This window comes from Geotrypetes seraphini, chromosome 2 (assembly GCF_902459505.1).
Source record: "Geotrypetes seraphini chromosome 2, aGeoSer1.1, whole genome shotgun sequence".
Taxonomy (NCBI): domain Eukaryota; kingdom Metazoa; phylum Chordata; class Amphibia; order Gymnophiona; family Dermophiidae; genus Geotrypetes; species Geotrypetes seraphini.
This window is the reverse complement of record NC_047085.1, coordinates 387,147,610-387,164,177: the sequence shown is the minus strand read 5'-3', so window position 1 is coordinate 387,164,177 and position 16,568 is coordinate 387,147,610. Positions and strand designations below refer to the sequence as shown.

At 43.1% G+C, this 16,568-nt stretch overlaps 1 protein-coding gene across 4 annotated transcripts in view; it reads left to right on the top strand.

Moving 5' to 3' along the window:
- The first annotated feature begins 544 nt into the window (after positions 1-544).
- CHN2 (chimerin 2) overlaps positions 545-16,568 on the top strand; it is a 387,683-nt gene continuing 371,659 nt past the window's right edge. For 2 of the 4 annotated variants that reach the window (XM_033930755.1, XM_033930754.1), the window contains exon 1: positions 549-1,341. In XM_033930755.1, coding sequence (XP_033786646.1) covers positions 1,293-1,341 — 49 coding nt within the window. In that variant the 5' untranslated portion in view covers positions 549-1,292. Of the gene's footprint in view, positions 1,342-16,568 lie in introns of all 4 variants that reach the window. The other 2 variants (XM_033930756.1, XM_033930753.1) reach the window with 2 other exon arrangements.

Genomic DNA, 16,568 nt, shown 5'->3' with positions numbered 1-16,568 from the left:
AAGTAGTAGTAGTAGCAGCAGCATAGTCACAGGTGAGTTCAGGGATGCCTGAGCCCATCCAGAAGCAGCACACCATTGGTGTAGTTGGCAGTGATCCCTAAGAAGCCCCACCAGCTGAAGACTTCAGTAGCCTACCATAATCTCCATCAGAAAACTGGGGCAATCTGTCAGAAGTAGCACTCTCAGTCACCTTAGGTGTGTTCTCTGGGAATGTATTATTGTTACTTTCCAAGTATGAAAGTAAAATTTTACATGAACACAAAACAATCAAAACTTATGTCTTATTAATCTTATCTCCAGCACTGAAATATTATTAGGCCATAATGTTGTTAGCCGTCTTGCAAAGAACTGCACGATGCTATTTACCATGTTTTCTAAGGCATTAATATTACGTTTGTTGACACTTTCTTACATTTTGTTCGAGGTAGACAGAACTAAACTCGATTTGTTTTTATTCCCAAAGCATATCGAGGAACCCTCCCTCGCAGACAAGGGCTGATTTCCTTGAATTGTAGGGGTGAAGATATCATCTCTTTATGACCGGGGGAGGGTCAAGTTTATTTTCTGACGTTTGTCGCAGCACAAATCTCGGCAATGTTTCAAGCTTCTTCGCCCTCCAGGCAACAACTGCGCGTCCGTTCCTCCACCCTTTTTTTCCCAGGTTTCCTTCATTCCCTGGGTTGGCTCGGTTCAGTTATTTCGGAAATGACCGTGGGGGAAGGCTGAGTCCCGCTCTCTGGGCAACGTAGCTGGCTTTAAATATTCTCCAGTAGAGCAGCCTTTGTTGCAGTTCTATCAGCAATCCCAGCAACGCTGCCTCGCGCTCTCCCGGCTGCACGCGCGCAGAACGCCGGCCCAGACCCTTCGGCTGGAGGCAGCGCGCGCGCGTGGCGGTAGCAGCTGTTGCTGCAGCCCCTGGCCCTGACCTAGCAGTAGCGGGTGCAGCTCCCGGTCACCTGCGCTCCTCGCTCGTGTTCCGCTTAGCCTCTTCCGTCCTGGAGAGCCCTTAAATCGACGGCACCACCAGCAGCAGGGTTGTCATGGCCCATTTCAATGTGGCAAGCTAATGTTTTCCCCCTTCCTGTGCGCCCGTAGGAGAGCTTGTTCTCGCCTGTATCGAGAGTGAGACGGCTCCAGTCGAGGGGAGGGAAAACCTGGGCGGAGGAGGGGGGAGAGAAAATCATGCGGTGACGAGAGACACGAGTCTTAAGCGTCGCTCGTCTTTGTGACAGGCTGAAAGAAAATAAAGCCGCTTTTCGGGACTGGAAGGCTCACGTGAGAAACAGGCGGACATGGCAGCGTCCAGTAACTCCAGCTTGTCGGGCTCCTCTGTTTCGTCAGGTTAGTTTATTCTGGTGCCTCATTTGTGCTGAGTGAAATTTCCTGGCTTATGGCTCAGTCTACCGCTGTTTTGATTGCAGGGCTAAAAAATCCTATGGTGCTTCACGCTTGTCATTAGCCTGCAGATTTTCTGTATGTGGTTGTGGGCGGGAACGGTAAGGCGCAGGATACATTCCGTACTTGGCTTGCTTTTTCTGGCTTCTCCGGCTCCTAGACACACTGTAGGTTAGCGGGAGAATGAGCAAATGCAGGACTAATAACGGGCAGTTAGAAAGTGCGCTAGAATTAGGCGTATAAGTTAACATGCGTCCCATACTAAGGTTTGATGTAGCAACAGGGGGCAGTCGCGCCTGGATTGGTGGTTCTTGATGTTCTAGCCACGGCCGATTCGGCTGCTCGACATTCTCTGGCTATGCATTCCGTTTTAAGAGCGATTCTTGCCCGGTGCCCGAAGCTGCGACCCCGACCGCCCCCTGGAGCGAGTCACTGGGGGGCACCGAGGCTGTTTTGAAGAGAGGGCCAGATTTTCTTATGCCCTCCTAAGTCGTTATTAGTGTAACAAGTGAGACAGAAGCTGATGGATTTCTAAATGCAAGCTCTGGATTTTGATTATAGCCCACAGAATTTCTATTAGAAAGATGCTCCCTTTTTTTTTTTTTTGGGCCCATGAGAATGCTATTGTATTGAATCAGTAGTAGAAGTCTTACCGTTTACATTGCTGAACTGGTTTATTATTACGCATACGTTTATACAATAGTAATCATAATACGGAATTAAGAAATTGCCTTTGCCGTGACAGTTTTTAATCAAATGATATATTTCGGGGAGGGGGGAGGAAAGATGTGCATTTTTTTCCCTTGGACTTCCTTCAGTTCCTGAGTTGCCTTACGTGTTTAATGTACAGTAGAGCTATAGAAATGATAAGTAGTTGTCGTAGTTCTTGATAGTATTCAATGCCACTTGTGGATGAAAAGTGCTTTCTTTTAGGATATATGGACATTGCTCAGAAGTATAACTCTTTTTTACTATTGGTGGTGGGTCATTGGGTAAATTTCATGTAACAGGTTCCATCATGAACCTGTCTATGGGTTTTCTCCTTGTTACTAAAGCTTCTCTTGGCGTTTGGTACTGTGTTCTGTCTTGTTTATCTCTCCCACTTATCACTGTACTTTTAGTGGATGGTCTAGTGCAGTGTCTCTCAAACTTTCTGGAGCTGGGGCACACTAAAGGTAGTGGCCACGGCTTGAGGCACCCAGAAGTGCATGGACATCACCGTGATGACATCATGCATATGCGTGACATCATCATGTTGTCTATAGCAAAATAACTCTGAAAAATGTAACAGATTGGGATGAAATTTGCCATGAGGAAAAACACAATGGTAAAAAGAAATATCAAGTTCAAATATAGGCCAACTCAGACTAGAGGTTCTTGAGAAATAATTCCTCCCCCCCATCCAATGCATATTTATAGGATGAGTTTCAGTTTCTGTGGCAAATAAATTTACAGTGAGAAGTTGTGGAATTCCTTCTTTCACATTGCATTTCTTTATCCCCCCCATATTGTCCTATTCCATACTACAGTACTGTATACCTAAAACTGCCCCATCTCCCAAAACCGCTGTGCACAACTGCCCCAATGCCTTCCCCCCCAAACACACACACATAGTAGTCTCACAAGGTTACTGAGGGAATTTGTGGCAGCCATTTTGAGTACTGACACTGCACAGAGCAGGAGAATAGGAGGATTGCTCTTGCACCGAGTGCTCATCAGTGCACCAGCAGAGTTTAAGGTAAGCCTGAGAAGAGGCCTGAGGTGGGTCCATGTCTATTTTATCATTCCCTCTGTGAGAATTTCCCTAACCCCTATTTGTCCTGTTTTGTCTATCTTAATTAAATTGTAAGCTCTATTGAGCAGGGATTGTCTCTTACATGTTAAATGTACAGATCTGTGTACGTCTAGCAGCACTATAGAAATACTAAGAAGTAAGAATCAAATAAAACTGAGACTCCCATTTTTGGGCTCAAAAATCTAGGTTTATATTCGAGTGTATACAGTAATATTAATTGCCATGGGGAGGGCTATTTTAAGACATACCTAAGCTTCAAAGTTTAAGGGAGTCCTGTCATACATGCTCAAGGCTCAAAATTAGGGCTAACAGCTGTTTGGCTTTTTATAGGGTTCTACTGATTTTTGGCATTCATGTCTGGAAGCTAGGAAGGCTAGCAGGTCTAGACATTTTTTTCAGAATCTACTATCTGTGGATCATCTCCAATTTTCCCTCCTGTGTAAGTGAGCTCACCCTCATTATTTTCAGGGCAACCAGCAGCAGAAACTGTGAGTAAGATCCAGGCCATGGGAAGGCTGCTCTAGTGCTCGTTAATGGTCACAAGATGCTTAAAAGGTTTCCACACTTAACTTAATGTGAGTATATGTGTAGTAGACATCAGTACACAGCATATTACATTTACAAGGAGGCTTTTAATTAATCCACACCAATGCAAAGAGGTTTTGAGCTTTGCGCTGATAATGTACCTCATGAGCACAATTTATATATTTTATGTATTTATAGGAATTTATTAACTGTCTTTATGAAGAGATTTGCCAAGGTGGAGTTCAGCAGGCACAGTTTAAACATAAAACTTACAATTTTTTAAACAACTATAAACAAATACAGTCCACGAGGAAAACATGAAATCGGCAAATTGAAACTTAATAATAGGACTGTCATGAAAGAGTATTTAAAAATACACATTTAAAAAGCCAACAATAATACCTATGTGTGCTTTTTAGGTGCTTCATTAGAACATTGAAATAACAGATATAGGCCCTCTTTTATTAAGCTGCGGTAGAGGTTTCTACCGTGTGGCGCAGTGGTTACAGCTACAGCTTCAGCACCCTGGGGTTTTGGGTTCAAACGCACGCTGCTCCCTATGACCCTGGGCAAGTCACTTAATCCCCCCATTGCCCCAGGTACATTAGGTAGATTGTGAGCCCGCTGGGACAGACAGGGAAAAATGCTTGAGTACCTGAATAAATGCATGTAAACCATTCTGAGCTCCCTTGGGAGGAGGGATAGAAAATCGAATAAATAAATAAATAAATAATAAATAAATAAATACTCCGACACTCATAGGAACAGCATGTGGTTGCTCTGCTTACTACAGAATCCAGCCCTGTCCAACAGAGCAAGTTTTTTGCTTTTTGATGGACAAAACTTACCACTGATACCACTATATAAAAAAAAGTCAAACTTCAGTTTTAGGAGTGTTTATTTATTTAATTTATTTATATACCACTTATATCCTAGGGGGCTCATAATCGAAAGAGAAAAACATCCAAAAACCGGCCTAAGTCGGCACTTGGATGAACATTGTCAAAATACGTCCAAATGCTGATAATAAAAACAGGTTTTGGATGTATTTCTAAATGACCTAGGTCTTCATAGTGCTGCTGAACGACCAGAGGTAAACGGGGCGTTTCAGGAGGAGTGTCGAGGGCGGGAGTTGGGCGGGACATGGGCAGGCTTAGACGTAGTCGTACTGCATGTATAACTGAAAGTTATACAGCCCAGGATCGACGGAAATTGGACGTTGTGACTTAGACAATGTCACAAATACCCACCTAAAGTCACCAGATAAGCACTGCAAACACATAAAACAGACACCCACACACTACCCCAGTGATCACTGACCCCCCCCATAAAAATATAAATCACACCTTTAAAATTCAGCAACCAGACCATCATCACCTGCAGCCTGGCATAGGAAGGCCTAGTTGTGCTGCCGTCATGAGAGTGGGTTAGGGACCCATAGAGAGGAGGCCTGTAATCATTGCCCATAAGCCCCTGTAATCACTGCATTGATACTTAAACATGTGCACTCCCCTATACACCCCCAAAACCCTTTTTTACTGACATATAAGTGGCTCCTGCTGCCATAAGGGCTATTAGGGTGGTAGATAAGTGGGTCTAGGGGATTGTGGAGGTGGTTTGGGGGGCTCACCATGTAGTGAGGAGCTGTAGTGAGGAGAAGTTCACAACAGTGCCCTGTAAGGTACCCCACTATTTAGGTGTCATGTCTGGGTGTTCAATTCATCACTTTGCAGACCCCTCCCACATCCAACAGGGCTTGTTCTAGGCGTTTTTGACTTGTTGGATGAAATGTTGGACGAAAATGTAGTATAAAGATGGACGATTTAGCAACTTGGACAATCAGATTGGCAGGACCTATAGTTAGATGATTTTTGAAACAAAAAATATTTTGGATGTATTTTTTTAAAATGTGTCCTAGGCTGTTTTTTACTTTGGACAACTTTCGACTTAGACGAAAACGGACTTAGACGTTCCTTTCGATTATGCCTCTCCATGTGGTTTTACATTCAGGTACTTTATCAAACAGAAGACTGACAAAACAAGCTTAAAAGCAAACAACTGGGTTGACTTGATGGTTCTGTGACAGTGCTCAGGTTCAGTTCCCGACTCAGGTTATTTGCTCCCCAGGTCAGCTGGACATAATGCATAGGCAACATTCACAGCCCCTCAGAGAATGAAATCATAATCCTCATGCAACAGCAAAATCTAATAGCCAGATTCAGGGCCCACGATTGCAGATTTCCAGAAGGATCTCTGTGTACGACTTCCAGCTGAGAATCATCATTACGAATTTTGCACTAAGTGAGATGGTAAGTGATATAAAATAGGGGGAAAAAAAATCCTCAGGTAGTTGCAAATGAAAACTTATGGTGCCAGATTCCTAATCCAGGTCTGAATGAAATGGAAACACAAAGGAGCTTTAGCAGCTTAAAATTCTCAAACTGTGCATTCAAGTGGGATCTGGGTCAAAACATATCTGGTCAGGTCAAATTTTCTGCATCACTAAGGTTTGCAGGCTGGGCTGTATATCATATCTGCCTAACACTGCCTGAGTAGTTACTTGTGCTAGGGTCCATCTTGGGGGTTAGTGCCCAAGAAAAGGATCTGGGTGTCATCGTAGACAATACGATGAAAACTTCCTTCCAATGTGTGGCAGCAGCCAAAATAGCAAACAGGATGCTAGGAATTATTTATTTATTTCAAAGAAATGAGCATCACTAGATGCTGAACGATAGAAGATTAAGTAGCTACCCACTTGCCTTACAAATTTTAAAGACTGCTAAAAGTAAAACTTTGACCTTCCAAGGGAAAAAGATATCATTGTCCCTGATTTGTCACCAGCAACGGCCTCCAGATGCAAGGAATTTCTAAGTCTCCAACAGGAATTATTAAAAAAGGGATGGTTAACAAGACTACGAATTTAATAAGCCTTCTGGTCTCGCTCTCTCCGAGATTGAGAGCGAGACCAGAAGGTTTTGAGCATGCGTAAATGCTCAAAGCCAGTACAGCCCAGCACAGCCCAGAAGAAGGAGGATCTCCGACGCACCGCCCAGCCGCGCCAGAAGAGGGAGGATCTTCGGGCACTGGTGCCAAGTAGGGTAAAGGGTGTCATTGACTGCTCGGGGGGGGGGGGAAGTAGGATCGCGGTGGAGGGGGGACAACGCGTGCCGGGGGGGGGGATGCCGGATTGCTGGGGGGGATGCCGGATCGCCGGGGGGGGGGTTTGGAACAGCATCGGATTCCTCAAGGGGGGGGGAGAATGGAGCAGCGCCGGTAGCCTCGGGGGGGGGGGGGGAGGTGGAACCAATCAAAGCAGTTTCCCTTACTTCCTATGGGGAAACTTGCTTTGTTATACGAGCAATTTGGTTTACGAGCATGCTTCTGGAACGAATTATGCTCGTAAACCAAGGTTCCACTGTACTTTTAAAACCAATAGGAGGAATGTTTTTTTTCATTCAGAGAATAGTTAAGCTCTGGAACATATTGCCAGAGGTTGTGGTAAGAATGGATAGCGTAGCTGCTTTTAAGAAAGGTTTGGACAATTTCCTGGAGGAAAAGTCTGTTATTGAGAAAGACATGGGGGAAGCCACTGCTTGCCCTGGATCAGTAGCATGGAATGTTGCTACACCTTGGGTTTTGGCCAGGTACTAGGGACCTGGATTGGCCACCATGACTGACATCTGACTTGATTTGAATTATATTAGACAGTTGATGAAATAAGGAATCAGTGGGCTGTTCCCTATAGACTGTTGCATCCGGAAAGAGGTTTTGTGTATGGTTGAAAGTTTATTTACTGAAGCTTGCATGTTGCTCTAATGATATATTTTACATCACTAGTAGTTTTTCTCACTGAGAAAAGTAGGTCAATAAGCTGTATAACGTTAAGGGGAGGTTCCTAGAGCTTTTTTTGTTACCAGGATGTACAGACAATCTAGTTATACCCTCTGGCAGTTTGTTGTTAATCTGGTTTAAAACTCAACTTCAGCTCCTGAACTGTGAGCCATATTCTTTTGCCTGTGTATTTTGACTATCACAGTTGGAATGTTTGGATTTGGAAGAAAAGCAACATTTGTGTTCTTTGTTTTGATATAAAACTTGCTAATCTGCATTTCTTCTATACTTTCATCATTGATTGTCAATGAAATGTAAATAAGTATGATATTCTTGTACAGAACACAAAGCTACAAAATATATTTGACATTGTTATTGGTAAGTTGTTTTTTGGTTTTTTAATCCAGTGGATAGTTATAACACTAGGGCCTTATATTTGGTCAAAAACTAGTTGTTGATTTTTAAACATGAAACTGTACCATTTTTTTCACTACTGCTTTTAAAAATTATGACATCTCCAAAATAGACACGCTAATGGTGGGGATCCCTATACCTGCATGGACACCTCTCTCTGCCAGATTGGGGGAGGGGGGCATTTATTTATTTTTAAATTTTATTACTGGCTACATCCACCAGTTCTGCGTGAGGTACATACAATAAAATATACATAATAAAATGACATCATAACATCATATCTAAAAATAAAAACAATACAAATCTCAAACATAGAATTCACTGTCAAACATAATTGTCTTTAAGTTCTCCCGAGGCCCATCTGGTCACATAAAAACATGATGGCAGATAAAGGCCAAATGGCCCATGCAATCTGCCCATTTTTAGGATCCATTCTTTCTTTCTCTCCCTAAGAGATCCCATATATCTGTCCCACACTTTCTTGTATTCAGAGACAGTCTGTCTCTACCACCTCTACCAGGAGACTATTCCATGTAACTACCAACCTTTCTGTAAAAAAGTATTTCCTTATATTTACTCCTATCATCTCTTCATCCTATTTTCATTCTGGAGCTTCCTCTCAAATGAACCTCTCCCTCCTTTCCTCCAAAGTATATGAAGCCCCTGGCTGGTTATGTGCACAGGAGGCAGGCCTGAAGAACACTATCGGGTAAATGAGAATAAAAAGGAGAAATAGAAAATTCCCCCTTTTACTAGTATATTCAGGGTTCTGGGACACTGATCCCTAGAGCTATATGCATAGAGGTAGCCTGCTGCTTAGAGAAATTCTCTGTCAGCGCCTACAAAGCTGTTAACCAGATAGAGACAAACTGTTTTTCCCTACTCCTTTCCCCTTCTGGCTCCAGCTGCCTTCTATGCTCTCTCTCTGTACACTTTATCAAGCTGAAAAAAACCCTCTGACTCTTTCAAAAGAGTCAACAGTATCTCTCTGCCCCTGGCAGTGGGAGGAGTCCACACAGTGTGAGTGATAGCTTCACTGTTGCCATGACATCAGGAGCCTGCCTGCTGAATCTCTGCACTTACATTCAGGGAACACAGGAATCCCCTTCCTCACATATACCGGTACTTATTGAAATCTTTAAGTATGTCCCCGTACACCTTATGACAAAGACAACTGACCATTTTAGTTGCCTTCCTGTGGACTGACTCCATCCTGTTTATATCTTTTTGACGGTGCGGTCTCCAGAATTGTACACAATATTCTAAATGGCTCACCAGAGTCTTATACAGGGGCATCAATACCTCCTTTTTCCTACTGGCTATTCCTCTTCCTATGCACTCTAGCATTCTTCTAGCTTTCGATGTCATCTTTTCAACCTGTATGGCCACCTTAAGATCATAATGTACTATCACACCCAAGTCCCGTTCCTCTTTGGTGCACAAAAATTCTTCACCCCCTAAACTACCGTTTCCTCTGTCTTTTTCAGCCCAAATGTTTGACCTTACATTTTTTATCTTTAAATCTTAGCTGCCAAATCTCAGACCATTCTTCAAGCTTTGCTAGGTCCTTCCACATGTTGCTCACACCATCAGGGTTATCTACTTTATTACATATTTTGGTATTATCTGCAAAAAGGCAACTCTTACCTGGCAGCTTTTCAGCAATAAGGCTTACAAAAATGTTAAAAAGAACAGTCCCATGAACTGAACCTTGAGACACACCACTGGTAACAGCCCTTTCCTCAGAGTGATCTCCATTGACCACTACTCTCTCCTTCCACTCAACCAGTTTCTGACCAAGTCTGTCACTTTGGGGCCCATACTAAGGGCATTCAGTTCATCAGACGCCTGTGTGGAACATTGTCAAAGGCTTTGCTAAAATCTAAATACACCACATCTAGCACACTCCCTTTATCCAATTCTCTGTTCACCCAGTCAAAACAATTGATCAGATTTGTCTGACAAGACCCTTCTCTAGTGAATCCATGTTTCCTTGGGTCCTTTAATCCAATGTTTTTCTAGTTGGTCCTGGAGTACCCCTTTGCTAGTCAGGATTTCAGGATATCCACAATGAATAGGCATGAGATTGGTTTGCATACATTACCTCCATTGAATGCAAATCTTTTCTGTACATATTCATTGTGGATATTGTGGCTACTGCCAGTGTGTCCTCATGAATTCTCACTAGAAGGCCACTGTATTTTCCACAAACTCGAGTAGTCAGATCAGAGTTTCTGTAGATTTGCCTGAGGGAGGTGGAGCTTTCTTGTAAGAGGACTGCTCCAGTATTTTGTTCCCTTGTTTTTCTTATTAATGTGCATTTGTCACCTTGCTCTTTTTTCTTTATTGGTTTCCTTTCTTAATTGTGGTCTGTTGTATATCTTTCTAGGGCTGTATCGACTATTTGTATTCAATTCAACCCTGAATACATTATTCAAATTCAGCCGAATAATGATTTAAATTCAAGTACAAATAATCCAGAGCTCTACAATGCTAAATCCTGCTGAAATAAAACTGATCTCTGATATCACATTATTTTTAAATTATTATTATTATTTATTATGTTAAAGCTCAGTGTCTATTATTTTTATTCAACCAAATGTAAAAAATATGCTATTCGGTACAGCTCTACTTTTTTCTTTATTCTTTCTGTAAAACTTCCTTTCTTTGTAATATGTGAATATGGCATTTATATGCAAGAGGTTTTTTTTGTAACAGTATTTGATAATTTTAATTAAAAAAAAAAAAGATGAATTTATTGGGTAATGGATTCCCATTCAAATAATGGTTACAAGAGTGATAAAAGTTTGCAACTCGGAGCAAAGCACCGAGGCCCTGATTCTATAAATGGTGTCTACCTCCTAGGTGCCTTTGAACACAGATATCTATCACCCACTAGGTGCTGTTTATAGAATTGTGCCTAGTGGTGCCTAAGCATTCTTAGATATCAAAAGGCATTAAAATCTTAAGCGCATTGCCATTTATGACAGGGTTTTCTTGGCCTAAATGAATACGCCTAAGTGAAACCACACCCCAAATCTGCCCTGAATCCACTCCTAATTACATCTACTTGCCAATAGGTACTTCAGTGTAAACGCCTACTTGGAAGGGGTAGGCACCTACTGAATTAGGTGCCTACCGGCTAATTCATTTTTTAAATTGTTTTTTTTTTATGGCGCTTTCAATTATCAGTGCTATTTTAAACCAACTAAAAAATTAAGTTAGGCATCTCTATCGGATAGGCATGCTGATCTAGGCGTCTAACTTTAGGCACTTTATAGAATCTAGGCCCAAGAGTTAAATTTGCCAAGGCCAAAAGCAAATTTTAAATCACTGATCTTATAAAGTGTTCTGGGGCATGAGAAGCAGAAATCTAATGGCTTATAGCTTGCATTAGCATAATCCAACATCACCAAACTGTACACTAATTCGCACACCTGTTGGTCATTAATCAAGCCAAGTAAAAGTGACTTTTAGCCTAGCCAGTAGCAAAGAACGGTCGTTATGCTGTCAAAGTAAAACAAGTTCAAACACACACAATTGAAACAAAACTTTAACTCGGGGGCACCCACAAGGTCGATTGCGATTGACCAGTAGATCGCAAAGACAATGCAAGTCGATCGTGAAGCCCATCCTGGGCTCCATGATGGACTCGCGTTGCCTTCGCATTCTGCCTGCTTTCCGACGCTGTAAAGAGGATGCAGAAGCACCGGGCTGACCAGCCTTCCCCACCCGATGTCAATTCTGACGTTGGAGACGAAGTTCCAGGCCATCCAATCACTGCCTGGCTGGCCCAGAACTTTCTCTCCGGCATTAGAATTGACGTTGGGTGGGGAAGGCTGGTTGGCCTGGTGCTTCTGCGTCCTCTTTACGACATAGGGGAAGCACAGAGAACTCAGAACTCGTCGGCAGTAGCTTGGGGGCCTGTTCCCAGATGGCGGCGGTGGCTTGGGGGAGGGCAGGGAGAAAAAAGACAGAAAGAAAGGGGGCAGGCAGGGAGACACAAAGAAAGGGGGGGCAGGGAGAAAGAAAGAAAGAAGGGAAACAGAAAGAAAGGGGGCATGGAGAGAGAAAGACAGACAGAGAAAGGGGGGCAGGGAGACAGAAAGAAAGGGGGCATGGAGAAAGGGAGCAGGGAGACAGAAAGAAAGGGGGTATGGAGAGAGAAAGACAGAAAGAAAGGGGGGGCAGGGAGAAAGAAAAAGTTGGGGGAGGAAATGAGGTCTGGAGGAGAGGAAGCATACAGGAGACTGAAAGAAGGGAAGGAATATTGGATGCACGGTCAGAAGAAGAAAGTGCAACCAGAGACTCATGAAATCACCAGACAATAAAGAAAGGGAAAATGATTTTATTTTCAATTTAGTGATCAAAACGTGTCCGTTTTGAGAATTTATATCTGCTGTCTATATTTTGCACTATGGCCTCCTTTTACTAAACAGCAATAGCGTTTTTTAGTGCAGGGAGCCTATGAGCATTGAGACCAGCGCAAAGCATTCAGCGCAGCTCCCTGTGCTAAAAACTGCTATCGTGGTTTAGTAAAAAGGGAGGGGGTATATTTGTCTATTTTTGTATAGTTGTTACTGAGGTGACATTGCATAAAGTAATCTGCCTTGACCTCTTTGAAAAACCCCCCGGAATAGAAATGATAATTAACATTTTCTCTTTGTACAGTGTGCTTTGTGTTTTTTAAAATTTTATTGTTGGTAGATCATTTTGACTTGGTCATTTTAAAAGTAGCTCGCAAGCCCGAAAAGTGTGTGCACCCCTGCTTTAACTGATCAATATTGGCCATGGCAGCAGGCATTGCCACAAAATAATTGCTGTACCCTTGCTGATATCTAGATGTCCTGAAGGCATCTAACAATACGTTAAAGAAAATTATCTGATAATACTCCCTACCAGTGGCACACACTGCTATGAGAAAATAGAATTTTAAAGAACTTTAAAAGAATTACTTTGAATACAATTGATTTTTCTTAAATCCACTTTACCAGTGACAAGTTTCAACAAGATTAAGTGTCTGCTGAATCTAGCTCCAGATTTGCCAGAGCTAACATTTCATAATATGTATTATTTGTACACCGATATGTGTGCTCTGCTGCATTTATATGAACAAGGAGCTCGCCCTGTTTTTGTGGATGCTTAATTAGGGCACATCCCAATGCCCTACATACACGGTTAATGTGTCTATAGAAAATGAACAACTGGGAAAGCATGCAAAGTATGTGAATCTGTGTTGTTTCAGAGCATCTTTGACCTGGAGGGGTGAGGGATGAGGAGATTTTTAAAAAGTAGTTCACAAACATGCTCTAGTGTACCAAGGGTAGAGTAGTGGGGTCAGTCTGTCCCAGATGCAGGCCTTTGGGGGGAGGGGAGGGAGGGAGCAGTCACAGAACCATTGGCTCTGCTGGCCCCTTCAGTTTCAACTTCCTGTTCCAGGGCAGGGTAATGCAAAGTTGACACTGTGTGCTTGCAGACTGCAGCCCCGCAACCTCTCCATGCATCCCCCAACTGCATGGAGAGGGAGTGCTCCGCCCCAGGGAGCCACAGAGCTAGGTACACCACTGTAAACATGCTGTTGGTTTAAAAACTAAGGGCCTGTTTTACAAAGCCGCACCACCGGCTGCTGCGCGGTAATGGCCCCGAAGCCCATAGAGATTTAATGGGCTTTGGGGCTGTTGCCACGTGGCAGCCGCTAGTGCGGCTTTGTAAAACCTGGCTGTAAGTGTTATAATATAGCTAACCCAGAAAGCTAGGGCCACTTTAGATTCTAATGAGCTGAAGGAGAACCACCAAATATCCTGTGGGGGCATGACACTGTTGACCAATGCACATTAATGACATCTATCCCCACCAGCCCACCTAAAAAAAAACTCTTTTTTTTTTTTTTTTGGCGGGGGGGGGGGGGAATTATCCTCAAGGTTGTGAGCATTTCCAAATGTATTCTCTTATCTATTGGAAAATGCCTTGTCCTTCAAACATATAGTTCTTCCCTCCTCCCCTGTTCCACTTTCTGTCCTGAGCCTGGGCAGAAAGGCAGAGAAGCAAATTATATACATATTTAATTAAAAAAAAAGATGGACAAGGGGATCACTGGCCTAAAGGGCTCTAGGAACTGCCATTAGCCCCAGGGATAGGGATCTGGAATGGCTCGAGTCGTAAGAGATTCTATGATCTGATCCATGTTCCATTATGATGTCCTCTTCCTCCTTTATTATTACATTTATACTATGGTTATATTTAAGTGAACAAATTTTTCCAGTTTACATATGGTAATAGTTGATATTATTTGGATGATTATTACCCCCTCTTTTCTTGTTTGATTAGCCCCAGGGCTTTGCATTGGAAAAAAAATTATCTAGGTATTACATGCCATTATCAGATTTCAAAGAATGGATTTTACAGTTTAACAGGATGTCACAGCTTCAAAGCAGCAGGGGTTTCTGGTGTTGGCTAAGTAGGGTTTGATATCTGTGAGCTCTTTTACTAGTTTGAATAGCTTTTTTGTGTCTTGAACTTCCAGACCTAATGCTTTCCACTTCTCCTTTAGTTTAACCTTGTATTGTTTGATTAAGCTTTTCCATGCTATTTTTGCGTGCTTCTGGTTCTTCTTTTTCCATTCTCTTTCATGCTGTCTGCATTGCCTTTTGAGTAGGCATAATTCACGGGAAGGGGAAAACGCGGACCTGACGGACCTGGCGGATCTAAAACCGCACATGCTTAAAAATCTGAGGTCCGTGTCCGTGCCGCTTGTAGTTTCTGTCTCTTACAGACCTCTATGACATTTTAACTCTGACGGATCCGTCTCAGCATAGGGAGGGAAAAGTATTAGGATCCGTCAGCGCTAAAATCTCATAGAGGTCTGTCAGAGCCAGAGACTAATGCTGGAGCAGCAGAGCAGAAGCCTTCTTATGTATAGGTTTAAGTATGCCGGATCTTATTATTACCGTTTTGCGCTCTGCTTATCCTTTAAGCCCGACATAGAATTTGGCTCTGACAGACCTCTATGAGATTTTAGCGCTGACGGATCCTAATACTTTTCCTGCCCTATGCTGAGACGGATCTGTCAGAGCTAAAATGTCATAGAGGTCTGTAAGAGACAGAAACTACAAGCGGCACGGACACGGACCTCAGATTTTTAAGGACGTGCGGTTTTAGATCAGCGAGGTCCGTCAGGTCCGTGAGGTCTGCATTTTACCCCTTCCCGTAGTTCACTGTCGAACCACTTGTCGGCTTGCTTGCTGATTGTTCTTTGTATGTACTAGGGCCGATTCATCCAGGGTAACTTCACTTAGGGAGCGCCATTGAGATATAAATTCTTTGGGACTGCAAGCTTTGATCATGGAATCTGCTTTGTCCCTGAATAAATATGTGTGGGGTGGGGTGGTTGATAATTTGATGTGATTTGTAGGTTGATCTTTGGATTTCTTGTTTGATTTTGCCTTTTGCCCAGTTGATGTTGAAGGTGTACATGTAGTGGTTTGACCAGAGGGAGCTGAGCCATGTCCTCTTGGAGATGTGGATTTCAGGTGAGATGGGCTGTTCGGTCATGTAGGCTGATCCTTGGAATGAGCTCCCGGTGCAGGTGATCGAGGCAAACAACGTGCAAGAATTTAAGAGCAAATGGGATGCCCAGTGGGATCCCTTAGAGGGTTAAGCCAAGGTAACCTGTCACCTGGAGTGGGATCCCTAGGATAGTAGACTTGGGGGTGGGTCAGTAGAGTGGGCAGACCTGATGGGCTATGGCCCTTATCTGCCGTCATCTTCTATGTTTTTATGTTTCTATATCAAGTTGGTGACCTTTCTCGTGTGTGGCTTGGGGGTATAGTATCTGATAGGACAGAGCTTTGAGAAATGAGAGGCGGTTTTCTTCTTGTTTGGAGGAGTGGTTATTGAGGTGAAGGTTTAGATCTCCTAGGATCAGGTTGTGTGCCGATGATAATGAGTTTCAGAATACAAAAACTTCAAATTCTGGTTGTGCTGCACTCCATTTCCCTGGCGTTTTGTAGCAGAGAAGGCAAGTCATGGAGCCTTTTAGCATGTCACCAGATGGTAGGTGAGTAGATCCATGTAGGGCATAAAGGCTTTGTCCAGAACATGCATATTTAAGTTGTTTTTGACTAGGGTGGCTAGACCTCCCACTCACTTTTTCTCTCGACAGACCACCTCTAGCTTGTAGTCCCATGGACAGAATTCTGTTATACGGTGATTGGAGTCAGAGGTTAGCTAGGTTTTGGCAAGGAATAGGCATTCTAGCTTCTCATTCTCTATCCAGTCCTTTATTAGGTCAACCTTTGGACCTATCGCTCTGATGTTCATGTAAGCGCAGGCAATTGGGGTGTATTCCGTTTGCGAGTTGTTGACCATTTTTGGATAAAGAAGGTTATTTGGCCGGGGGTGAGAATCGGAAGGAGGTGTGCACAATAGCATCCCCCACGTTTGGGGGATGCTATTGTGCAAATAGGAAGAGCAGATTTCTGTCTATATAACTTTTCCAGACTGTGAGGTGAGGTTTATTGGCTGTTAATACTACTGGGATTGAGAAGATGTTGTGCCCTGACACTTTTTCCAGTTTGTTAGGAGCAAGGACAGTGTTAGGATAATGTGC